Below are 25,508 nucleotides of genomic sequence, written 5' to 3' on the forward strand. Positions count from 1 at the left end.
TGACCCTGACTTGTCTACGACCATGAGGATGCTTCCTGTCTCGGCTCCAGTCAGGCTCGTGTCCCCCTGCAGGGCGCAGCTCAGAGAGGCCACATCGCGCATGGAAGAAAGCCGGGCACCAGCTCCTCTCCTGACGTGCTGCGTGTCATGGGCCGGTTGCCTACCATGTGCTGGGCACTGTGCTGAGCATTTTTATGACTCATTTCATTCTGACATCAGCCCCAAGAGGTAGGTACTGTTATCCCTTTCTACAGATTCAGAAACTGAGTCTCAAGAGGTTGCGTAACTCTCTTGGGAGCACACAGCTAGTTAGTGGCAGAGTCGGGATTTGCATCCAGGTGGCCTAAACCGCATTGGGGCCGGGAAACCTCACGGGTGGGCGTGAAAAATACCACAGGTCCATTACAGGCAGGTTCTGGAACATGGTTCTGGCCACCTTTGGTCTAGCGTAGCCTAAGGCTCCATCACGGTTGTGTTCTCCTGGCCCAGACGCCCAGTCCCCTTGGTACCTCACTTCCATGGGGATTGGGCTGGAGCCCTTTCCCAGGAGGGTCCCCATGGGGCAAAGGAGACCACCAGCCAGGGGGCTTCCAAGGGGCTGTGAGGGCCAGGCTGTTGGAGGGGCAGGGGAGGCACCAGGGAGGAGGTGAAGGCTGGAGAATGTTCTGGAGGATTCCAGGCTCCTATGGGCCTCCCTCCCAGCAAAGGCAGCCGTGGCCGCCCACAGGCCCCTTCGGCACAGACAGAGCCTAGCCAGGAGTTTGAGCTCCCGCCATGCAGCACACCTGGGAGACGGGCAGGCTGGCCCATGGCTAGGCGGGGTGGTGTCTGCTGGCCCCTCCAGGGGTGGCCACCCCACTGACGGCTTGAGCCCCACCTCTGGTGCCCTGCTCTGTCCTACCCCTAGGAGGGGCCTTTTGGCCCTAGAGTAGCTGAGGTGGGGAATATTGTGTGCCCCCCACCCCCAATACAGGACCCACCCCGTTGTCTGCCTGGGAGTGCGCTCCGTTTCCCCTGGGCAGGAAAGTTGCCCCGGTCTGGGAGGAAATGGCTCAGTTGGGCGGGCACAGGGCCAGACTGGCCAGACCCAGACTGGATACCAGGTTCCCACTGTTCTAATGTTTTTGCTGGAAGGTTCCCCGGCCTTCTAGCCCCCACATAGTCTAGGACCCAGTGGGGCCGGGGCCGGGAGGGATTGGACTCAGCAGTCCTTTCCTTTTTATGGGCACAGGGGCCGTTTTCCAAACAAAAACTGGGGCACGTGGGCTGCAATAGGATTCTTTTCTTATCTGTTAAACTATTTTTGTGTAAAAATTAGATCACTCTAAGTGAGGCATTTAGCAAACCTCCATACCGAACAAAGAGAAAGGGCCGAGGAAATCCTAAAGGTCTGGTCTGGAACCAGGGCCTGACTCTGGGGCCAGAGCCCACAGAAGGCATGGGAGCCCGCTTCCTGGGCCCCGACCAGCGTCCTTCTGAAGAGGTGGATGAAGACCAGAGCCCCCAGTCCCTGCTAAGAAGGCACGAGGGTAACCTCTGGGGCATCTGTGGTTGAGTGAGCCAGCCACCTCCTTCCTGAGCCCCCCACTCCTGGCTTTTCTGAGCTGTAACATTGTCCCTCTGGCTGTCCTGCATTCCTTGCTCCATTCATTCAAAAGTGATGGCTGAGCACTGAGTAAGGGGACAGAGTGATGGGGCGCTACTGGGTCAGGGAGGGTGTTTTTGTTATCTGTAGCTGTGTAACAAATGACTCCAAAACCTAACAGCTTAAACAGCAGATGTTTATTGGCTCACTTTTAGTGTGGGTTGGGAAGCTGGGCACAGTGTGGCTGGGTCCCCTGGCTTAGGGTCTCTCAGGGGCCACAGTCAAGGTGTTGGCTGAGGCTATGATGTCATCCGATGGCTTGCCTGGGGAAGGATCCGATTCTAAGCCTACTCGCAGGGTGGTTGGTAGGATTCACTTTCCCCGGGGCCGTTGGGCCGAGGGCCTCAGTGTCTGTGGCTGTTGTTGGCCAGGGGTCTCCCTCAGTTCAGTTCTTTGCCACGTGAGCCTCTCTCTCTATAGGGCAGCTCCCACCGTGACTGCTGGCTTCTCTCGAGCAACCAAGCAAGTGAGGGACAGAGAGAAGACGAGCAGGACAGAAGCCACAGTCTTTTTGTAACCCAATGTTAAAAGCCACATCCCACTGTTTTTGCTGTGTTCTGTTGGTTAGAAGCAAGTTACCCTGAGAAAAGGGGATCATACAAGGGTGTGGCAGGTGGAGGGGGTCCTGGGGAGCCACCTTAGAAGCTGTCTTCTACAGAGGGCTGCTTGGAGGAGACCTGGATGGGCTGCGGGAGCAAGCCAAGCAGAGAGCGGAGGGAGGGGCCTTCCCGGCTGAGAGAACAGCACAAAGGCCCTGGGTGGGAACAAGCTGGTGGGGGGTGGGGGTTTAGGAAGAGCAGGGAATTTAGCAATGAGCCTGGGACACCACGGGGGTGGGGTGGGGGAGGATGGAGTGTCAGGCCTGATGGCTCAGAGGTGGGCAGGGGACAGATCACTCAGGGCCTTGGGGGGGGGTGAGGGTTTTATTCCTCCATGATGGGCAACCAACTGAGGGTTTGCAGAGGAGGTGACACAATGTGACTTACAAGGGGGACCCAAAAAAAAGGAAATTTACTTATAAAAAATTGTGTATTTATTCTCACATGTTTAAACTTCGGTCACCTTCAAAGTACTCTGCATTTGATGTGATACACCTATTGAAACGTTTTTTCCACTGCTCTAAACAGTTTTTGAACTTGTTGATGTTGATGCCTATTAGTGTTTCTGCTGGTTTTTGTTTCACCTCTTCTACATCGGCAAAGAGGTTTCCCTTTGAGGACTTTTTCATCAGAGAAACAAAAAAAGGACACTCGGGGCAAGATCAGGTGACTAGGGAGGGTAGAGCACGGGGTGATGCCATTTTTGGTCAAAAACTGATGAACACTCAGCACGGTGTGGACAGGTGTGCTCGTAAATCACCCACGTGAAATGGGCAAACACACTGAAAGAGTCTTTAAAAAAAATTCACTGAAGCCAAACACAGCCTCTCACAACAACGCCAGCTGGTGCACTGATACAGATGGGTTCCTAGAACACTCACCTAGCAAGGGAAGCCTGTACTAGAAGGAGCCTGCCCTCCAGAAGATAAGTCCAGTGTTTTTGGAGTCCCCCCTCGTATATTAATTTGTATTATTTATTGATTGCCTCCACCTCACTGCAAGCTCCGTGGGGACAAGGACTGTGTCGACCTGACTTCTGTGAGGCCCTTGGCTTGGGCCTAGCACACAGTAAGTGCCTGATCAATGTTTATTGGGTCAAAGCCCTCCTCCTACGGTTGGCAGCTGGTGCCAGCTCCCCGACAGACTGGGCAGCAGCAAATGTCCCCAGGGCTCTGATCTCACCCCCAGACATCTCTCTCACCTGGGTCTCAGCTACCTGAACCCCATTAGAAGGTCGAGCCCTTGCTCAGTCACTTGGCAGGAAGCTGGTCTAAGGCTGGGAGGGAGGGAGGAGGGGAGCAGGGCCTCTGAGCTGGCGGACAAAGGGCGTGTGTTCTCATTCAGTGCACTTCCTGGGTTTCCATTGCAGGAAGCTTGGCACCTGCTGAGGTGACACTGACACCCGGAGTGGTGCGGGAGACCCTTGGCCAGGACACTCCCCCCTACCTGGGAGCAGCAGCGGAGGTGAGACAGGTGGCCAGAGGTGCTGGGTGGCAGGCCCCCATATTCCCCATTGACATTCCCCCCTCCTGAGTCAGTCTTAGCCCAGAGCAGATGTGAGGATGCCTGGGTCCACGATGGAGTCTTTGTGACCTTGGACAAGGCCCCAGATCAACCCTTTGGTGCCTTATTGTCCCACCCTGGGGTGCAGTGAGGTGGCTTGGGAATATCTTGGAAGTGAGCAAGAGCAGCTGCATTTTTCTGCTCGTTTGTTTGTTTTAATCCTCACCTGAGGGTATGTTTATTGGTTTGAGAGAGAAACATTGAAGTGAGACAGACAACATCCATTGGTTGCCTCCAGTATGTGCCCTGACAAGGGATTGAACCCGCAACCTTTTGGTGTGTGGCATGACGCTCCAACCAACTGAGCAGCCCAGGCAGGGCTGCATTTTTCAGTTTTAAATAAGTTTTTGGGTCACAGAGCACTTGAAAAAGTGTTTCTACAGCCAAAAGTGTCTAAAAACCTCTGGGTCTCGCCTTCCTCTTCCAGTCATTCCCATCCCCCGGCGGGGCGGGGGGGGGGGGGGCGGCGGTGGAGGGAAGTCTTGCTCCCAGTGGGAGGCATTGCTGCCCAGCCTGGACTGAGGGCTCACAGCACTACCCGGGGCTCAGGTAGCTGTGAGTGCGACCCTTCCTCTGCCTCCAGAACTCTGGTTGGCTCTCCAAGCCTTGGCTCCCAAATCCGAAGGGTGGCGGGCCATCTCATAGCCCCTGGGACCACAGAGAAGTGCACCCAGGGGCTACTGGCCTGGGTTTGAATCCAGCTCTGGGCCTCAGTTTCCTCATCTGTGAACAAGAGTAACCAGCCCCACCGCACAGGGCTCCTCTGGGGATCAAATGGAAAGGAAGCCTATAGACCAGATACCCGCTGATAGGAAGGAATCAGATACCTGTTGATAGGGTGGCAGCTGCTGGGATTGCTGCTGCTGTTGCAGAGTGGCTGCCTCCTCGAGCCTGCCTGCCTGCCTGCCCGCACTGGCCCGGAGACACGCATGAGCCGGAGAGAAAGACAAGTAGCTCGTACTGAACTGGCCAATACGGAGCTGGGTGCTCACACTTTAAAAACCTGACTCCCCAATGGCATGTAGATTACCGACTACACAGGGCGAAATCACAAGACACCGTGGGTTAGGGGCACGGGGTCATGCTGGGAACTGTTGGGAGGTGAGGTAAGAGTAATAAATCACTTCTTCAGGTCTTGAGGTCAGTTCTGAGGTCTTTTCCTGGGTTTGTCTGTCTGGTCTTGTGGGAAGGTAGCCCGGGGGTTCCACCTTCGCTCAGGTGCTGAAACACAACTGAGGACAAGGTGTCTTTGGCATGCAGAGGTCCTGCCTGTGTGACCCATAGGTCCTGGCTTCCACCTTCTGCTGCCTCCAGGGTTGCACATGCACACACACACACGCACATGTACGCACACACACACGGGGAAAGGGGGGGGGGACAATTTCTAGAGCTAGGATTTAAAACTAAATTCAATTGAAGTCATCAGAGACTCTCAGTTCCAGCCGTGACAATCAAATGAAACAAGTATGACCAAAAGTGGGTGAGGGATTTAGGGCGGTGGCGGGGGGGGGGGGTGGTGGAGGAGCCTGGGATACTGTTCCAGGCGCCCCCTTTACAAGCTCATGAGCGTGAACCCCTCAAGAGCAGCCCAAGAGCCACCCTGGCCAGGGTGACTGCAGTGCCGGGGCCCACAGAGGAGAGCCAGGCCCCGCCTGGCCGCCCCCCAGATGGCGCTGGGTCCAGTACTCCGCTGGCCTCAGCCACTGTGGCTTTAATCAAAAGAACAATCTGTTTGCCTCTGAATCAGACCCAGATTCCCTTTCCCAGCAATGCTCCGGAGGCCTCCTGGGACTCAGGCGGCCCATCCCGGCTCCATCTCCTGCCCCAGGGCCAGGGCTCAGCTTCCCCTCCCACCTCTACTTATTATCTAGCCGTTCCAGCTTGGGGGAGGGTGTGCAGGAGGTAGGAGGGGGTCCTCGACAGGTGACACGATGGCCACTGGGCCCTGTCTCCCAGGACCCTGGGACCCAGCTGCAAAGAGCTTGAGTCCAGACAGGTCGTGACAGCCCAAGAGAGCAAATCCAGGTGACCTGCTTCATTGGGGCACCCCGGAAAAAGCGCAAGCCCAGCCTACATGGACCACTCCCTGCGTTCTCCCAGCCGCGGTCAGCATCTTCTATCCTCAAGCAGACCCTGACTGGAAGGCAGCCACGCCCGGGTTTTGCAGACAAAGAAACTGAGGCTCTGGAAGATGGAGTGACTCCCGGGTCCCTGGGGTTAGTGACCGGCGGTGGAACCCAGACCCACCTGACTCTGGGGACCTTGGGAAATTCCAGGCCAGATTGAAGTGTAAGCACCCCCTCCGCCAGACTGGGCAGGTAGGGCCACTAACCCAAGTGATCTACGGATGGGGGAGGGTAAGGACCACTCAGGGTGCACAAAGGACACGGGGGTGTGGGCAGAGGGGGTGGCCTCCCTCCCTCCAGGCCTGGGCCGGGGGATGGGAGGAGGGGTCGAGGAGACAAAGGGAGGGGGAGGGGGCGGCGCGGGGTGCGGCCAGCCAGGTGGGGGGGCAGGTAGGGGGCTGCTTCCGCTCGGCGGGAGTCCCTGGCCCCCTCCCCCAAGCCTCACCTTTTATGGTAAGGCGGCCGGGGCGGCGGGGCGGAGGGAGCCAGGGGGCGGGGAGGGCGGAGGGGCGGGAGGCCCGCGCTCCTCCTGGCTCTGCTTGCTTGGGCGTCGGACCGGACCCTGCCCGGGCGCAAGTGGCCCAGGTAAGCTGGGCGGGGGGGTGGGGGTCCCGTCCTTCCGTCCTTGCCCGGAGTACACACAGGTGACAACCCAGCAGTACGGGGCCGGAGGCCACCCCGCCCCCAGCCGGGACCCCAGCCCCGAAGCTCCTGTAGGGGTCCTGCGGCACTCCGGGTGGGGGAAGGTGCCTGCGAGACCTGGGGGCGCTGTCCTTCTGTCTCAGCAACTCGGTCACAGTCCCAGAGTCGGGGGAGGGCTAGTGTCCCGGCCCCGTGCGGGGCGCCAGGGGCAGGGGGAGGCAGGGCGGAAGCTCCCGCACAAAGAGGACAGCGTCCCGCACATGGATCGAATTAAAGTCTCCGGCAGCGCCCCACGGTGACCCGGCCAGCGCCCTGCTTGGCTGCTTGCGGGAGGGCGCCGGGTTTCCGGAGCTCCGGGGACCTCCGGGCCCCTTTATCCAGCTGGGGTCAGGAGAGGGGAGGGGACGAGCTCCAGGACAGTCCTTCTCAGGGCCGTAGTCCCCGTCGGGGGCTGGGAAAGGGTGAGGCTGGGCCAGCCCCAAGGTGTGTGCATCTTGGCATGGGTCCTCCGAGGATCCCGGGAAGGGGCTGGGCAGTGCTTGGATTCCTTCCCCTCGTTATGACGGAAGCGAAGTCCTAGTCCCTCCTGTCCCCGTGGGAGCCCAGCCCCCAGGGGCTCCTCCTCCCACTCCGGGGCTGAAGAACCAACTGGCCTTCTCTTGGCCCTAAGTACCAAGGTCTTGTGCACCCTCTCTCCTCTTGTCCCTTCAGCCTGCCACCCTTTAGGACAGACCTCATTATTCTCACTTTATTAAAAAAAGCTGAGGCCCAGAGAGGTTCAGTGACCCGCCCCCAGTCACCCAGCAGGAAAGAGGTGGGGCCCGTGCGAACCCAGCTGGGTGTGCCTCCTCCCCTTTCTTGGTGAGAGAGAGGGAGGGGAAGCCCTCCCTGAGCTGCGAGGGTCCGGGGCGGGGGAGGGGGGGTGAGGGGGTGCAGTCCCACTCCCATCTCTAACAGTTTAATTCTGAACGGAGGGGAGACTGCTTTACCAGAGTGTCAAAGAACAAAGCTTAGAGGCGGTTCCAGAGTTTTTGGAAGGGGTAAGGAATAGGACACGGGAGGGGGGAGGGGGCACTACCCGGACCCCCTGGAGGCCCTGCCCTGGGCTGCAGCCTAAAGCTGGGCTGGGTGGGTGGTTGCTGGATCTCAGCCTCCTTCCTTCCTCTTGACAGGAAATGACTTTCCTTCCCTTTGTTCCCACTTTCTCTGCTTACCCGACTGGATCTCAGATTCGCCCTCTGGGGGAGGAAGGATGGGGGTGGAGGGGCCCCGGGGCACTGCTGCCTGAAATGCTGCCCACAGGGAACTTTTGCACATGAACCCCACTCCGGGTTGACGGGGCAGGGGACAATGGGACCAGAGAGACGCAGCCTCCCTTTCCCGCTGGGGCTTGGCTGACCTGACTGACCAGGCTTTGCAAATCCCCAGCTGGGCCCCTTCCCCTGGGGCCTGAAGTCCCAGCAGAAACCGCAGGAAGTTGGGGGGGTGCCCAGCTGTGAACATCTGGCCTCAGCACTGGGACATTTGCCATGGATGTTTTCTGAGAAACCAGCAGATCCAACTTCCTGAAGGGGTGAGCTGGGGTGGAGTGGAGGTCAGGGGTCGGAGCAGGGTGGGGGAGGAAGGCAGAGGTGGCATCCACAGCAGTCTCTGGGGACCGCCCAGGATGCACTGACCACAAGATAATCTGTCCAGATTGGGCCATTCTGGGGTGAGAAGGAGCCTGAGAATTTGGGGGCATGCTTGCGACCCAGGGAAGAAAAAGTGAGTCTCAGGTCCAGAGACACCTGGTGGACTCACGTCGGATGGTGATGGTGCCCAGTTAGAATCCCGAGTTGGCCACAGGTGTCCTGGGAAAGTCACTTAACCTCTTGGGGCCTCACTGGCCCATCTGTGAAGTGGGGGCAGAACAGACTGGGAGGGTTAGGTGAGTTTTGAGGACCGGAAGGCCCTGGGCACGGTGCCTGGCACACAGCAGGCGCTTCATCAGCAGCGCCCTTGTGGTTTCTTGTATTGAAATCTCAGAGGCGCTCTGAACATTGTTTACAGAAGCAGGTAATGAAATTTGTAGCGAAGTACAAAACGAAAGGCTGCGGCGGCCAATATGGGCGTATGTACTTGCAAACGTCACTTACGAAACGAGAAACAAAAGGGAATACTTAGAGAATTTTTGACGCTTTCTTCAAATATTGGTTTCTATTTTGGAATAGGTTTTCTTTTCTTTATCAGACTGAGCAATACATTTTAACCAAACATATAAACAAACTTAAGAGGAATTTACAAGCATTGATGTTGTTTTTGTTATTATTATTCTCTGTCAGTCACCAAGACTGCCCACGGTGGCCACTTGGGACTTAGTATGGAGGGAGGCCTTTGGGTGGCCACCTGGGCTCCAAGTCCACCATTGGGTTCTGTCTGGGCGCTCACCCCTGCCCCCCGCTTATCCAGGTTCGCTCTCTGGGTCCTTGTTTTCTCTCCTCCCCACGGACCTGTGGGCTGGGCTTTGGGGCCATGTCTGGGTGACCCGGGGGGAGAGTGAGAGAGAAGAGGACACGTTTTTCCCACTGGGTGCCCTGTGCGGGCTCCTGAGCTGAGTGTGGTTGACGTGCCCCTCCCCATGGCCCACCTCAGCCTCGGTCCCCGAGGCCACTGTCCACAGGAGCCCCTGAGAGATGAAACTGGCTGTCCCTGGTCAGGCTGCTGCCTTGCTCCCAGACCTGTGCCCTGATGCCTGTGCTGGGAGCTGGACCCGGTCCACACAGAAATCCCGGGCCCAGCTGATGGCACACGGGTCACTTCTGGCAGGGGCTGGGGTGGGACAGTGAGACAGCCTGCCCTGGGACAGGCTGTCATTGCCCTGTGGAAGCAGACAACAGTCCCAGGGAAAGGGTCAGGAATCGGGGCGGGGGTGGGGTGCTTCATGGAGGAGGTAATGTTTCAGCTGGGCCTCTTAGGAAAACCAAATTCACCTTGTGGCGGGCGAGAGAGGAAGAACAACAGGTGGTGGAAAACACTCCCAGACAGGTTAAGGAGAAAGATGGTCGAGGAAGGGGGAGTGGGCCAGGGGACTTTGGGACTTTACCTTCCAGGTCGTAGGGAGCCAGGGAAGACGTTTGAATAGCGGAGCAACTGTAGAAAGACCGCTCCAGGGACAGGGTGGGAGTCAGGACTGGAGCCCACTGAGGGTTTGGGCTGCAGTTTGGGAAGTGGGGCAGAGTGAGGGATTCCAGCAGTGGACACGAGGATTGACCGGCTCTGGAGGCCGACTGTGGAGGAGAGGGTGCTGGCTGGTGGGCTGGGCTGGAGAGGCAGCCGAGCCGGGCGGCCAAGAGATGGGCTCCGGGGCCAAATCCCCACCGTGCTGCCGCATGACCCAAACAAGTGACTTCTTCACATCTTTGCCTCGGTTTCCTCGTCCGTAAGATGGGGGTGGCAGTCGTGCCTCGCCCCCAGCGGTGTTGGGGGCATTTATGAGTTAATGGCCAGAAAGTGCTTAAGGCACAGAGTGGGTCTTAGGACATGGTAGCTTTGATTTTTCTGTCCCCGCTGCCTCCTGGAGGCCAGTCCTGACACTCTCCCATGGAGGAGCTGCCCCAACCTTGGGGACTTCAGCCCTCCCAGGAGAATCGGGATCCTAGGTGAGAGAGGTAACTTGGGGTATGGCACTGGGCTGGGCTGGCCGTCAGCCTTGCTCGGGGCGGGGGCTGGAGGAGCTGCTCCTTCCTCACACTCCTTGGTGGCGGGAAATTAATCATTCGTGGGGTGAGCAGGGCAGGGTTGCCCTTTGCTCCCCCAGGTGTGCAGGTTCAGGGGAGGGGCAGACAGGACGCTGGGTCCCACCCTGTAGCCAAGTCACCTGGTAAACACTTGCCCTGGCCCGAAGGACATCACTAGCCCCTTCCTTGGCTGGGCTGGGTCTCACTGGCTCGGTGGGTGGCTGCTTCTGTCTTGTTGGGAGGAGGAAGGCTCCGTGCCCCAGGGGAGGGACTGCGGCCCAGGTGGACTTCTCCCTGTGCCTTGAGCCCAAGTGCCACTCTGCCCCCAGCCCCACCAGGAGCCGTGGCAATGGCCTCAAAGCCTGAGAAGCGGGTCGCCTCATCTGTCTTTATCACCTTGGCACCCCCACGTCGAGATGAGGCTGTGGTTGAGGAAGTGAGACGGGCAGCTTGCGCGGCCCGGCCTGCCCGCCCCTGGGAATCTCCTGCGCCCATGAAGGCACCTGGAGCTGGCCCAGCGGGGGGGCCCGGTCCCTGGACACCCTCTGGCAGGGCTGCAGCCACAGTGCCAGCTGTCCCCCCTCAGCTCTCCAATGGAGGTAAGAGACTGGGGACTGGGTGGGAGACTGGGGTGGAGCCAGCACGAGGGTGGGGGCGGTGGGCAGGCTCTGAGATCATTCATTCATCATTCATTCATCGAACACCTACTGTGTGCAGGGTAGACTCTGAAACCCATCTGTCTGGGTTTGAATCCTGGCTCCCACACTTCTTGGCTGTGTGACGTTGGCCTCAGTTTCCTACTCTGATAACAGGGGTAATGACGGCACCTTCATCAGAGGGTTGGATGAGTTAGCACGGACGCTAGCGCAGCACTTGTCACATGGGATGCATTAAATACGTTACCTGTTGTTGTTACTCTGGGCCAGACACTGGGGGCGTGAACAGAGACAAAGTTTTCCGCCTGCGAGAAACTTACATCTTAGGAAAACAGATAACAAAAATATAAAATGTAATTCAGGAAGACACAAGTGCTACAGAGGAATAAGACGCAGCGAAGAGGTAAGGAGGTACAACTGGTTGTGGGGGGGTCAGAATGGCTTCTCCAAGAAGGTGACATTCAGCTAAGACCTGAAGGACGGGGCAGAGCTGGAAGGACAGTGGGAACAGCAAGTGCCCAGCCCTGGGCAGGAATGAATTTGGCCAGTCTGAAGGGCCTCAGGGGTGATTTTGTTTCCTCTGGGCTCTGCTGTTCTCTGGCTGTGTGATCATAGATAAACTTCCTCCCTTGGTTTCTGCCTCTGGAAAATGGAAGCGTGGTTGTGTGTGATGCATCCATCGCAGAGTGGGTGCTTCACCTGTGACTTTTCCTTTTTAAAGATTTTATTTATTTATTTTTAGGGAGAGGGGAAGGAAAGGGGAGAGAGAGGGGGAGAAATACCAATGTGTGGTTGCCTCTTGTGCACCCCCTACTGGGGACCTGACCTGGCCTGCAACCCAGGCATGTGCCCTGACTGGGAATCGAACCAGTGACCCTTTGGTTGGCAGCCGGGTGACTGTTCTTTTACCTCATGCCCGGTCTGAGCTGGCCCTGCTGCCTGGTTGACGAGAGCCTTCCAATCCTCTCTCCCTGCGGCTTCCATGGGAAGTGTCAGCGGTTGGATTGGGTAGCAGCGATGAAGGATGACGGTCAGGGACCTGAGGCAGGGGCATGGCCCACTGTCGTCAGGGCACCAGCTGCAACAAGGCAATGAGGCACCGAGGGTGAGAGGCCAGCCCCGGACGGCAGCTGAGCCCCCAGAATCCCCCAGACGTCCAGTCAGTCATCCTGCTAGCCTAGGGCAGCCCTGTGCAGCCATCACCATGGAAACCACCTAGAGACCCATAGGAAATGCCAGTGACAGGAGGCCGGAAAGAAGGGGCTGCACGTGTACACACAGGGGAGCATGTGGATGTTCGTGTAACGTGCGTTCTCATTATGACGCAACCTCCTACATTGACCTCTCCGTCCTAACCACGCACCCTAAGGACACAGCCCTGTCCAGCTGCTTCTCTACCTCTACGCAGAAGAACCGGACCAAGCTCCACACATCAGGACGCGTCATCCAGTGGGAAAAAATAGGTCTCTTTGGGTAGGAGAGGGAGCTCAAGAAGTACCATTTAGATGCCAAAATTTCTTGGACGTTTTCACGGGTTATCAGAGTTATCCTGGGACCGTGCGCCCGGGTGACAAAACCAGACCTTCCTCACTTAGGAATGGGTGGCTTCTTCACAGCGACCAGTCAGCCGTTTCGCCCCCCGGCTGGGTGAACGTGGGGTTCAGCCTCGGTGGAGCGAGGTGCCTTCTGAGTGAGCCCCCTGGTCACGAGTCTGGTCTGACTACAGAACACGACGGTGGGCCCTGGGTCCCCGCCAGCTGCTTAAAGCCGCCTCTACAGCAGGCTGTCATCTGATGCCTCTTCTGGCGCTTGTCCCTCAGGAACCCACCCACAGTTCTCTAGCCCTTCACCCTGGCAGAAGCCCCCACCTTCCCCATGCCCCTCCCCCACTCCGCGCTAGACACTCACACTGCCCCTCCCGTCTCTTATTCGTAAGTCAGTTTTTCTCTGGGCTTCTCCCTGAAAGTCTGCTCGCCCTCCTCTGGTTCTCGGCCACCTGAACAGAATCATCCTCACTCTGCTCGGGCCCGCTTCTGCACACCTGTCCCATGGCCTCCAGTCCCTGTCTTGAATGCCTGCCCGCCCTTCACAGCCTCCCTAAGGCAGGCCGTGGGAGAGGCCTCGGTACCTGCTGCGTCTCCCGCTCTGGTTCCTGACTCACGGCAGCTCCGCGAGAGCGAGGTTCTCACACTTCAGCAGCATCAGCATCCCTGGGGGCTTGTTCAGACGCGGCTGGCCCCACCCTGGAGTTTCTGATTCAGCAGGTCTGCTGTGGGGCCCAAGACTTTGCATTTCTTACGTGTTTCCAGGTAGTGTTCCAGCTCTGGTCTGGGGGCCATACTTGGGGAGCTGTTGTTTAGTCCTAAGGCATTAAGCAGGTGAGACTTGAGGAGTAGAAGAGTCGTTCTCAGTGTGGCCTTTGAACCAGCAGCATGGGGAACTTTTCAAAAGATGTGAGTTCTGGGAACTTACCCCTAACCTACTGAATCAGCAGCACTGGGGTGGGGCCTGGCCCTCTGCATTGGAACAAGCTTGGAACAAGCTTCCTGTCTGTGCAGTGCCCTCAGCCCTTGGGACAAAGGAGGGGGGTCATTATCTGCATGGAATGGACGGGAAACCTGAAGCCCCAGGAGGTGCCCCAGTGAATGAGCCGAGAATGGGACCAGAGCCCAGGACTCCCGACCTCGGGAGGACATAGCCTACCTGGTGTGGCCGGGACACAGTGGGTTGGTAGAGGACTCTGTGTCCTTTCTCCAAGGGCACTATCATCAGGGCTCACCTCTAGTGGCAGAAACAGGATTTTCATGGACATGTACACAGCCCTGCGCCACGTAGGGCTTCTCTCCTGACCCCCAGTCCCTTCTCCAGGGGAGTATGGAGGGGTGGGGGTTACCCGGACGTCAGTGTAGTGGACAGGGGCGTCTGGGGCTGAGGCAGGAGCTTGGCTACTAGCTGGCCCACCTCCTCCCTGCCTGCCAGGAGCCCTGGGAAGGCTGTGCCCCCCAATGTCACTCCTGTCCTGCGTGTGTTTGGTGGTGGGGGGGGTTCCAATATACTCGGGTAGAGAGAGCAGTACAAGGAACCCTGTGTACTCCATATCTACTCTCAACGATGACTAGGTTTTTGCCATTTTTGTTCCCTCTATCTGTCTCTTCCTTTCTTCCCTTCCTTTCCTTTCCTTCTAAGTATTTTATTTATTTACTTGTTTTTAGAGAGAGGGGAAAGGAAGGAGAAAGGGAGAGAAGCATCAAGGTGTGCTTGCCTCTTGCATACCCCCTGCTGGGGACCTGGCCTGCAACCCAGGCATGTGCCCTTACTGGGAATCGAACCAGTGACCTTTTGGTTCACAGGCCCATGCTCAATCCACTGAGCTACACCAGCCAGGGCCCCCTTTTCTTTCTTTCTTTTTTTTTTTACACATAACTACAATGTGAAACAAAATCAGCGAGAATACCTATGATTATCTAATACACTACCCATAATTCATTTACCCTGAATTGCCATAAAAATGCCCTGTAACTGTTGGATTGTAGTGGAATGATGGGTTACATTATGTCTTGTCTTTCCTTTGAGCTACATCATGCAGTGGAATTTTTAGCTTTTCCTCATCTGCAAAATGAGGATTAAATGAGACGACTCATCCTTTGAATCAGGATCCAATAAGGTCTGTACCAGCAGTGTCCAACAAAAATACATTGTGAGTCACAAATCACGCCTCATGTGTAATTTAAAGTTCTAGGATCCACCCTGAAAAAAGTAAAAAGTATTAAGTGGTGTTACTTTTCATAATAGGTCATGCAACCCAATATATAAAAATTATTATTTTGGCATGTGATCATTATAAAAATGATATTCACTTACTTTTAGAGAGAGGGGAAGGGAGGGAGAAAGAGAGAAACATCAATGTGTGGTTGCCTCTCGCACACCCCATACTGGGCCCTCAACCCAGGCATGTGCCCTGACTGGGGATCGAACCAGCGACCCTTTGGTTCACAGGCTGGCTCTCAATCCACTGAGCCACAACAGCCAGGGCTCAGCATGGACTTTTCACGTGCTCAATAGCCACCTGTGGCTGGTGGCAACTTTGTATGACTGGACGAATATAGACATCATATGGGGTCATTTTTCTCTTCCCTGCCACTGACTTGTCGCAGAAATGTGCTGATGTGACTCTTGGCTTCCTTGTGTTCTCGTCCCACTTGCCCCTCTGTCTTCCAAATTTATTATAAGAGGACGTTAAGTCTAGGGACCCACTTCGATTGTGTTTGGTTTTGGTTTACGTTTTGGGGCTTGTTTTGGTAAGAGCACTTCAGAGCTGGTGCCTACAGCTTACTATAGCATCAGGTGACTCAGAAGACCCCTGATGTCCGTTGAGGTTAGTTGGAGGCTTGGGCTGGCAGCCAGACCCTCCGTGGACAGTTCTGCATCCACCTGCTGAGGGTCATTCCCTGAGTCTATGATGTCGCTAATGGCAGTTCCCACACTTGAGTGGCTTCAGCACCACCTGAAGAGCGCATCCTTGTGCTTGCAGGGTGTTCTCTCCCTCCTCCCACCCTGGATGGGGAGGACGCACTCCCCGACCTGGACCTCCTTCCACCTCCACCGCCCCCACCGGCACAACCGCCTCCTCCCAATGATGATGACGACGTGCCCCCTGCCCCAGTGGGGGTGTCAATCATTTCCGACTTAGAGCAGCTACACCTGCCCCCGCCCCCGCCCCCACCACAGGTATGTGGACCATTTTTAATCCTCTGCCCTTAATAACAGAGGCCACTATAGAAATGGGAGGGACTCCAGGCCAAGGAAAATCCTGGGTCCAGCAGCTTCCTTAGTAGAAGGAAGTAGCTTTGACTGGTTGGAGGAACCCAGACCAGGAGCTGGGAGACCTGGGCTCCATCTGCCACTGTAACCTTCCTGCTGAGTGACCTTAGCTGGGTCACTTGTTTCTCTGGGCCTCGGTGTCCTCTGTACCATGGGGCTAGTGCTTTGTGCCACCAGATGAGGGGCGGAGCTGAGAGGGCCGTGTGGAGTCCCCACTGGATGACTTCTTTCCTACCCCCCACCTCTTGTGTCCCCACAGTCCCTGGCGGAGGGGCCTTCATTCCGGCTTCAGCCTAGTCATCTGGGGCCCACAGAGGAGGAGCTGCCGCCTCCCCCAGATGAACCCGTTGGCTTCCCCGAGAGAGAGGTGTCCACAGGTATGGGCCCAGGGCTGGGGCTTCTGGGAGGTCCCCAGGGGTGGTGGGAACTGGGACAGCAGGGACCACCGGGATCCCCCCAGCTCCCAGTTCAGTGACGGGCCTTGGAGTGGTACATCGACTTTATTTTTATCGCCTTAACCTTTTTTCCTTTAGCACTAAAATCCACGTAAAAGTGATCATATCGATCACCAAATTTGCTATGATCGCAAAAACACCTGGAATTTCTTTTCACTATTTAATTTTTTGAGTACATGAGACCCTCACATCACATAAGGTGGAAAGGTGAAAGGGTACACAGTGGAGTCTTCCCTTGTTAACATTGTGTGTATTTCAGGTGTATTTTATGCACACATAATTAATACAAATACGCATCCACCGCCCCCTCCATTATTTCCACAAATAGGAGCAAACTCCATGCTGTTCTGCACTTCCTTTGTGCATCTTAGCGCTCGTTGCACGTGAGGACATGGGGCGGGTTCTTACTCTTTTTCACAGCTGCATCGTATTCCTTAGCGGGGCCCTACCATGTGCATATTTAACCAGTTGCCTATGAACGGGTGCTTAGGGGGCTCCTGGCTATAACAACAACAAAAAAAAGGCTGAGATGAATTGCCTTGCACGTGGTCGTCTTTCCTGGGTGCATGTTTGTGAGATAAATCGCTAGAAGAGGAAGTAGTATGGGCGAAGCGTGGGTGCATTTATAACTGCGGTATTTTTTGCCCGATTGCCCTTTGTGACCGGCCCTATCTGCCCTCCTGCCAGCACGTCTCTGTGACCGTTTGCCCCCAGCCTCTCCAGCATGGTATGTTACTCATTTAATAAACGGTAGTGAGTGCTTACCGTGTGCAAAAAGGCCTTCGCTACCCCAAGGTCATAAAATAATTCTCTGGTTGCTCCTAGTGTTCTCATGCTTTCATTTTCCACCCCCCCCACACACACATTGGGAATGATCGGGGTGTAGGGTGTCATGAGGGAGGATTCCCCGCACTTTGATTTTTTGCAGATGGCAACCCACTCGTCCCGACGCTGCATCTCTTTTCAAAGGCCATTCACTTCGCTTTTTACCGCTCCTGCTGACCCTCCTCAGGTCGCACTCATGAGCCCCGGGGGTTCGAGACGGAGACCTGGCGGTCTGGGCATGTTCTGGGTGGTGACCAGGTACAGTCCTCCCAGGCTGGACAGGTCACGGCCTGTGTCTCTTCTACCCCAGACGTCTGTGCCTTCTGCCACAAGACTGTGTCCCCCCGAGAGCTGGCCGTGGAAGCCATGAGGAGGCAGTACCATGCCCAGTGCTTCACCTGCCGCACCTGCCGTCGCCAACTGGCCGGGCAGAGCTTCTACCAGAAGGATGGGAGGCCCCTCTGCGAACCCTGCTACCAGGTAACCCCCTGCAGCGGCTTGCCAGGTGCCAGGCCCTGAGCTGGGCACGTGGGAGATGCTGTATAGTTTCATTTCCCACAACAACCCTGGGAGGCAGGTACTGCTGGCCCATTTCACAGAGGAGGAAGGAGGCTGAGGCTCAGAGATGGGGGAGGAGCTCAGCCACGGTGGATGGCTTTCCTGTGACAGCTGTAACCGTGCCACAACTGTGCAACTTGGTGGCACCAAACAGCACACGTTGACCCTCCTATAGATCCGGAGTCAGAAGTCCAAATCAGCCAATCACCACGTTGCACTCCATCCCCACGCCCAGACTCTAGGGGTGGGCCGTTTCCTTGCCCTTCCAGCTCCTAACTCTGCGTTCCTTGCATGCCTTGGCTCCTCTGTTCAATTTCCAAGTCAGCGGGGTCGCATCATGCTTCGGTGTCATGTTCCTTTCCCTGTCAGGTCTCCCTCTACCTCCCTCTTACAGGGACCCGCACAATGGCATTCAGGGCCCACCTGAATCATCCAAGATAATCTCCCCACCTCAAGGCCAAGCACATCTGCAAAGTCAGGTGCCAGGGGTTAGTTAGGTACTGCATGCCTTTGGGGCTGTCACTCACTCAACTTTCACACGAGGTCACGCTCCAGAAGGTGGTGGAGCTGGGGTTCTTCCCCCAGTGCATGGAGCTCTGGGCCTGCCCGCGGTCTTACGTTCTACCCTAGAGCCATGAGGTTCTGGAGCGAGCTCTGAAGGGAGAGTCTGGTACCTCTGGGTACCATGTGCAGTCTGGGTGCCAAGGTATTGAAATTGCTGGCTCTCCGGTGGCGCGTGGTGGCGCATTTCAGTGTGGATGCAGACCACCCATGGACGTAGGCCTCACCTCGTCCTCCTGAATTGGTGGCCCCTGGCAATCTGCAGTTTAACAAGTCTCTCAAGTGATTTTGGTGTACAGGGAAGCTTGAAAATTGCCGGTTTGAGGACTGGGAATTAGGAGTGAGAGTTGGGACTGTCTACAGAGTCGGAACGACTTGAGCCCAGGCAGGAGGCACTGGGAGAGGAGAGAGGAGCCAGGCTGCCCACCCCTCTGATCTCATCAATGTAGAGAGGCAGGTGGCCTTACCCTCCTGCCTCAGCTTACAGCCAGGTAGGGGTGAGGCACTAAGGGGATGCAGAGGGGAAAGGGGAGGGAGCTTAGAGCTGGAAGCAGCAAGGAGGGACTGGAGCTGGGTGCTGGGGAGAGACGGGCTGCCCCAGGAGGGAGGGAAGGGGCAATATACCCCCTCCCCCTGAAATATACCTGTCAGATGAAATGGGGTTAAAGTGAGCAGGAGCACAGGAAGGGGAAGGGAGATGTCTAGGAGAAATGGACTGGTTAGTGGGGAGGCCTGTCAGTCCACCTCAGTGATAACTCTCTCATCCCCCCTCATTGCTGAGGTAGTTTATAGGAGTGTAAGGTTGCACATATACCTACAGTCACCAATAATAAGGGGCGTGTAAAAATTTGTTGGGAGGGTAGATCTCATGTTAAGTGTTCTTATCACATAAAACAACTTAAAAATGCACATAGTATTTTGGGACGTAAAGTAAACTAGGAAAATCAAAGCAGAGAGTGAGGTGAAACTCAAAGGGAAAGTTAATAGTACCCCAAAATATACAAATAAAAGACCCTTACAGTTCCTAAAAGGGGAGCATGGAATTTCACTCTGAGCTTCCCAGTGGGCAAATGGAAAAGGAAAGAGTTTCAAGGTTTATTGTCTCTAAGAGAAAAAGCACGCCAGCTTCTCCAGGAATTCCTTTTCCTGACTCTGAGATTTAAAAGGAATTTCTTCTGTGGGCCCTAGTGGACAGTGGCCTCGGCATTTCCCAGTAACAAAACGTGCTGTCGTAGCTTTGTGGCAGGATTCCTCGCTGTAGGCCAAGGACACAGGCCAAGCTTGATCCATTGAAGTAGTAGTGCAGGTTGGGGGGTGATAGTTATAGGCCAACTGCATGAATTTGGGCTCCTCACCTGTACCCCTGGCCTCCTGGGCCCCTTCTGAGCTGGTCAGAAGCCCTTTGTGGGCTGGAGTGGGCACACGTGTGGGCAACTCTGAGGCAATGGCCCTCTGTCCCAGGACACCCTGGAGAAGTGTGGCAAGTGTGGCGAGGTGGTCCGAGAACACATCATCAGGGCCCTGGGCCGGGCCTTCCACCCAACCTGCTTCACGTGTGTGACCTGCGCCCGGTGCATCGGGGATGAGAGCTTCGCCTTGGACAGCCAGAATGAGGTGTACTGCCTGGACGACTTCTATAGGTACGAGAGGGGTCCGGGCACTGGGTGGGGCAGGGGGACATGGTAGGACTTGGGCAGAACAAAGGAGCTGAGCCCGAGTCCTGGGTGCTAGGGGAGAACTGAGCCCGAGACCCGGGGGCTGGGTCAACAGCTTTCCTGCAGAAAAGCTGGGTCTGCCTGTTCTGCACACCCTCTATCTGACCATGAACCTGCTTGCAGCTAACGTTTTGAGCACCTACACTGTGCCAGGCACTCGGGTTAGGCATTTCATCTTCAAAATTAATTTAGCAGTAGATTACGAATACAGAGCTTAATTGAACCAGGCCTTGAGGCATGCACACATGACCTCTATCAGGCAGGCACTGTTAAGGGTTCCATTTTCCCAAATGTGGAAACTGAGGCATGCAGCGGATGGTACCCAAAGTCTCCCAGCTGGTAAGGATGGAAGCCACGACTCAAATCCCCCGTCGGCCTGAATTCTGGGGCCTTGCTCTCAACCCCTAGACCACAGTGCCATAAGCAGCAGTAGCGACAGGCATATCCTAGACGGCAAGACAGATGTGCCTGTTAGAAAGAAAGAGAAGAAGAGAAAGTAGAAAAAGCAATGACCTAGAATACAAGACAAATGAAACGGGCCCAGCCCCGCTGAACTCCCAGGAGATGTCTCTGCCTTCTGAAATTCTGACTTTCGCGTCACTTCCTTGCCTCCAGCTAATTATACCCTGGGAAGCCGGGTCTAATTACTCAGGCCTCTCCATCCGCTCCTGGCAGGAAGAAATAGGCACTTGCGGTTGTAGCGCCAGGTGCAGTCACGTACGAACAGGTCTGAAATAGCTCTGGGAGGTGAATTAGAGCCAGGCGCCGTTCTGACAGCTAATTTCTGTGGTTGTCGGCGTGAACGCCTCCGAAGTGCGTTCTCTTCCCTCTAGGAAATTTGCCCCTGTGTGCAGCATCTGTGAGAACCCCATCATCCCCCGAGATGGCAAGGATGCCTTCAAAATCGAGTGCATGGGGAGAAACTTCCATGAAAATTGCTACAGGTGCGAGGTGAGTGGAGCAGGGATTAAATGACAGGCTGTAGGTCGTGTTCAGTTGTACAAATAGAGTCTATTAATCAGAACTCTGAGTTAATGATAGAAACTGCACTCGACCTACTTTCTGCAAGAAAGGGGATTATGGGAAGGCTCGTGGAGATGTCACTGATGATATCGAGTGATATTGTTAGGGCACTCTGTCTGTTTCTCAGTTCTGCCTTTTTTGTATGTTTGCTTCATTTTCTCTTCCTGCATCCTCTGTGAGGAGGGGGATACAGTGCATGGCCACTTTTGGGCCAGGTTTACATCCTACTAACTTGGAAACGACATCCAGGGATCCTACTCAGTCCCAAGAAGGCTTCTGATTGGCCCAGGGTGGGTCACATGCCCATTCTAGACCAATCGCTGGCCAGGGGCTATGAAATAACAACCCCTGGGGCCAGGGTGTTGATACAACCATAGGAAGGAAGGAAGAGATGCTGGGCAAGCCCACGCCATAGACGTCCTTTCCGGGTGCTGGGAAAAGAGTATGTATAAATCAGCTTTGGGACTAAAAAGGCTGTGATGGAATCTAACCAGAGAGGTGATAGAGGAAGTGATGCTTCCCTAGGGTCTTGCAGGATGAGTAGGAGTTTGTCAGATATTCAGAGAGAAGAAAGGAAGTCCAGAAAAGGGCAAGAGTCTGTAAAAACCCACTTTGGCATGAGCAAGCCTGAAGAGTCAGAGGAAGTGGAAGTTCCTAGGTGTGTCTGGAGTGGTGAGTGCGGGAGGCTGTGGTCAGAGAGGAGGAAAGGGCCTGCATGCCCCAGGCTGCAAGGATGAGTGAGGCTGGTGACAGGAAATGCCCAGGGAGTCTCACAGGTCCCCGCACGCAGAAGCTTGGAAGCTCTCCTGTCACCGTCTGAAAATCTTAAGGTTTTTTTTTTTATGTCAGACGGGTAATGTGCCGATGTCATAACACGGTTTGTGGGAGGCACACGTCACACAATCCCCACACTTACGAACTACAGAAGGGTCCGAAAATCTTAACTTTTGAACAAGGGGTCCTGCATTTCCATTTTGTCCCAGATCTTGTAAATTATATGGTCAGTCTTGTTGGGGAGGCTCTAGCCTACCTCTTCCACTGTCACCTCCGTGTCACTGATATTCCTGTCTTCTCTGATGATGGTGACAAAGTGACAACTTTTATGGGTGTCACCGAAGCAAGGATCCCCAGAGCAAACCTCTTAATCAGCCAGTGAGTAATTCTAAACATTTCTTCAAACAGACACGTGGAACCAAGGGGCTGTTTTCACTAAGTGTGACAAGAGCTTGGTCCAGAAGTTCACAGGTTGCTTCAGAGTTATGTTGCCTTTGTTGATTAGAGTCCAGAGTCCGACTGATAATGCATCTGGAAAGAACGGTGGCGGAAATCAAGTGCCCTTGTCACCACCATAGCCCTCACAAGGTCCAGTGGCGGTTAGCTTTTCCCTGAGCCTGGTTAGCGAGCAAATAACGCCTCCCTGCTTGTCCTTGGGCAGCTGGGCCAAGGCTACTGTGAGCGTGCCCCCGGCTGCACTCGCAGTCACATTTCAGGCGGCAAGGCTCAGACCTCCGCGGCCTGGAACCGACTGGGGCGCTGTTTCTTTGGGAAGGGAAAGAAAGGGGTTTTACCGCGCCGCCCGCACTCCTGGTCATTCCCGTTCTTTGCCATCTGTGTCATTTATTGCCGTTGCTGGAGGGGTAACAGCACTTTCATACCTGGGCCGTGATTTTTAACTTATAAAAATGCTTTCACGCACATCACTTTATTTCACCCTGTGATGATCTTGCGAGATGGAAGTTACTATCTCCATTTAAGATGAGGAAACTGAGGCTGAGAAAAGTGGTTCCAGCCCGTGTTTGTCTGTGCTGGTTGACAAACAGCTCCACCCTACAGCTCCTTCCCAGATTGTGTGACTCTGTCATAGTTAAGATGTTTCCTTCCTGGACTCTAATTTAGAAGAGGTCACATGTGCACCTTTGGGACTTCACGTTTGGCAATTGAAGTTCTCAGAGCCTGGCATTTAAATAGTCCTTGAGAGACTCGAGGTGCAGTTGCAGGAAAGAGACACACGAGGGCGCCCTCTGCTGGCGTTGCTGCGTCAGAATGGCACCCCTGAGCCCAAAGTTGTCTCTGAAGGGATGAGCCCTTCGAACTGATGAATGCAGTTTCCAGAGGATTCCATGCCCTGAACCGCATCTCTGGGCATTAATTGTCCCCATTATTACTCCCCAGTGTGTGCCCTGGTGAGGCCCAGGTGAGGTACAGCCTTGCGGCAGAATGGTGAGCTTAGCAGGTTGGGCTCCAAATCTCTCCCTCTAAAGTCCTTTGGTGATTTGACAATTTGGAATTTTAAAGTTCGTGCCAGTGTCGAAGCTTTGCAGAAAGTGGAGCAATGAAAAGAGCCTTGGACCCTGAGCCTGGGGACCTGGGGCAAGCCTCGACCCTCGCTGGGCCTCGGTTTCCCCACCTGAGATGAAGCCTGGGCTGGTGTCAGTTATCCACTCAGCAGACGTTTGCTGCGTGCCCGCGGTGCACCGGGCCCGGTGTGCTGGGGGAACAGGAATGAGGAGCCACCTTCCCAACCCAGAGGGAGTTCATTCATTCAGTTCGTTTCATCAGCAGACGCTGGGCGCGCTCCCATCCTGGGCCAGCTCCGTGCTGCGCCCAGGCCTGCGGTCCATCCACATGTCCTTTGTCCCCACAGGACTGCAGGATCCTCCTGTCTGTGGAGCCCACGGACCAAGGCTGCTACCCGCTGAACGACCGCCTCTTCTGTAAGCCGTGTCACGTGAAGCGGAGTGCTGCGGGGTGCTGCTGAGGGCCCCGCCGGGCTCGGACCCTGGGCCACCGCCAGCCCCGGTTAAGGGCCTTTTCCTGACTTGGTTTCCCTTCCTGACTGCTCTTGCACACTTTCCTTCCGAGCCACAACAGGGACCAGCCCATCACGTCCAGGGCACGGGCTGAGCCGCCCCAGCCCCAGCCTCCTCCCAGCTCAGCAGCGGGTGGCTGGCAGGCAGTGCTCCTCCAACTTTCACCTCCTCCTCCTATCCTCAGGCACCGGAAGTCCCCATACCATGAGTATCTCATCCGGGGGCCCATGATTGAGGCCCTGGCCCCTCTTTCATGCTGGCCTTGACACCCCCACCCATTTCCAGGGGTGAGGTGGCACCCTGGGTCCCTAGCAATGACACTTTAGCTGTCCCGTAAGGGTGCTGAGATCAGCTCTGGCTTGCAGAACTGAGCTGTTTGAGTTAAACTCCAAGGTCCCTTAAAAAGTGCTTTTTTAAAAAAAATATGGAGGTTTAAATGATGGTTAACATTCTTTGGAATTTTTGTGTGTGGGGGGGAGAGTGTATCTTAATAGGAAATGTCTCCCATTTGTTCATAACTGTACAAGAATGTGACCTAGTGGTGGCATGGCCGTGGACCCTGGCCCTGCTGTGAGCCTGAGGAGTAGGAGCAGGAGGAAGGGCAAGATGTGCTGACACCCAAGGGCATTGGCAGCCCCCCGTGTGCCAGTCAGCCGGCACTGATTAAGTGCCTGTTGTATGCTGGGGAATCAGGTGCAGGTGCTCTGAGGGACCTTCCTGCAGCCTTGACTGGGGCATGCACCCCCCCCACACACACACACACTTCTTCCAGACAGTGCCAGGAGGTGTCCCTTCAGCCTCCTGCTTGTCTCCCCAAGGCCCTCTCGGGCCCTCCCGCCCAGGCTCCCCTGCGACCACTGCCTCTTCCAGGCTGCACCTAGAAGATGCTTCTATTTTAAGGAAAATCACTTCTGTGGCTGGGTAACTTCTGCAGCATTTTGTAGGGCACGGACAAAGTAAGGTGCGCTTTCCTCCCTGGGGAGGTCCTGATGCACCGCAGGCTCCCGTGAGGGTGCTGGCTCCAGGTACTGCAGAGCTTCTCCTAGAGCCCCTTAGGGGTGTCAGAGCAGAGCTGCTTGCCTGAAGCTTAGAGCAACGGGCCCCAAACCCCAGGCATTCACAGCCCATGCCCACAAGTGTCATAACCAAGGACCTCATATCCTCTCATTTCCTTAATATTTCCTTTAAATCAACATACTTTGTTTTACTCACTTCCAACGTTAGTCTTGTGCTAAACGGTAGAGCCGTGCAGTCACAGGTCGGTGTGCTAGTGTTGCATTTCCTATTACACGTGAGAATAAACGCAGAACTATTAGAAGTCCATCTGTGTTCCATCTAAGATCTCGCTGAGCTAGACACGAGCCTTTGATTGGAGCCCTGGAAAAGCGTGCCCTGGGCGTCTGCTCACAGTAGTGTGTTTGGAAAGTGTACCTCCTTCCCTGCAAAGCGGGGCTCGGCTCAGCAGGTTGGGGAACTCACACCCAGCAATGGCGACTTGAACCAGCCAACTCTGCTGCTCCTGGACATAGGCCACCTCTACAGGGGAGCCGTGTGAGGCCACCAAATCTCAGCAGAGTTGACCCTCACCCACGGGATGTGCTCAGTACACGTGAAGGGGACCACGCTGGCACACTGATACTGGGGCTTGCTCGGTGGGCGCAGCTCTAGAGAGGAGGGTGTTTGGCAAGAAAGCATGGGGCTTGGGGGGCAGGCAACTCATGTCTCAGACCTGGAGCTGCCACTCTAGTATGGATGAGTTATCAAGCCTCCAAGCCTTGATGTTCTCATCTGTA

At 55.6% G+C, this 25,508-nt stretch overlaps 1 protein-coding gene and 1 pseudogene across 12 annotated transcripts; one reads left to right on the forward strand and one right to left on the reverse strand.

Moving 5' to 3' along the window:
* Nucleotides 1-47: 47 nt before the first annotated feature.
* Nucleotides 48-25,033, forward strand: FBLIM1 (filamin binding LIM protein 1). Of its 12 annotated transcripts, XM_045190635.3 has the most exons (12): nt 48-228; nt 3,247-3,312; nt 3,614-3,708; nt 5,938-6,125; nt 8,004-8,148; nt 10,621-10,890; nt 15,479-15,675; nt 16,028-16,145; nt 17,359-17,528; nt 19,629-19,807; nt 20,716-20,833; nt 23,550-25,033. In XM_045190635.3, the coding sequence occupies exons 6-12, from the start codon at nt 10,641-10,643 to the stop codon at nt 23,661-23,663; spliced, it is 1,146 nt and encodes a 381-aa protein (XP_045046570.1). In that variant the 5' UTR covers nt 48-228; nt 3,247-3,312; nt 3,614-3,708; nt 5,938-6,125; nt 8,004-8,148; nt 10,621-10,640; the 3' UTR covers nt 23,664-25,033. The 12 variants fall into 12 exon arrangements, with proteins under 12 accessions (XP_045046570.1, XP_053776952.1, XP_045046577.1 ...); XM_053920977.2 differs by lacking the exon at nt 48-228 and having other exon boundaries at nt 3,235-3,312; XM_045190638.3 differs by lacking the exons at nt 48-228; nt 3,247-3,312; nt 3,614-3,708 and adding an exon at nt 5,539-5,832.
* LOC112299672 (small nucleolar RNA U13) lies at nt 21,749-21,836 on the reverse strand (annotated as a pseudogene).
* Nucleotides 25,034-25,508: the final 475 nt, after the last annotated feature.

Source organism: Desmodus rotundus, chromosome 3 (assembly GCF_022682495.2).
Source record: "Desmodus rotundus isolate HL8 chromosome 3, HLdesRot8A.1, whole genome shotgun sequence".
Lineage (NCBI taxonomy): Eukaryota > Metazoa > Chordata > Mammalia > Chiroptera > Phyllostomidae > Desmodus > Desmodus rotundus.

Coding starts and splice junctions, on each gene's coding strand:
- FBLIM1 (XM_045190635.3), top strand. CDS start 10,641: ATGGCCTCAAAGCCTGAGAAGCGGGTCGCCTCATCTGTCTTTATCACC. Junction 17,529..19,628: donor TCTGCGAACCCTGCTACCAG/GTAACCCCCTGC, acceptor CCTCTGTCCCAG/GACACCCTGGAGAAGTGTGG. Junction 19,808..20,715: donor TGCCTGGACGACTTCTATAG/GTACGAGAGGGG, acceptor TCTTCCCTCTAG/GAAATTTGCCCCTGTGTGCA.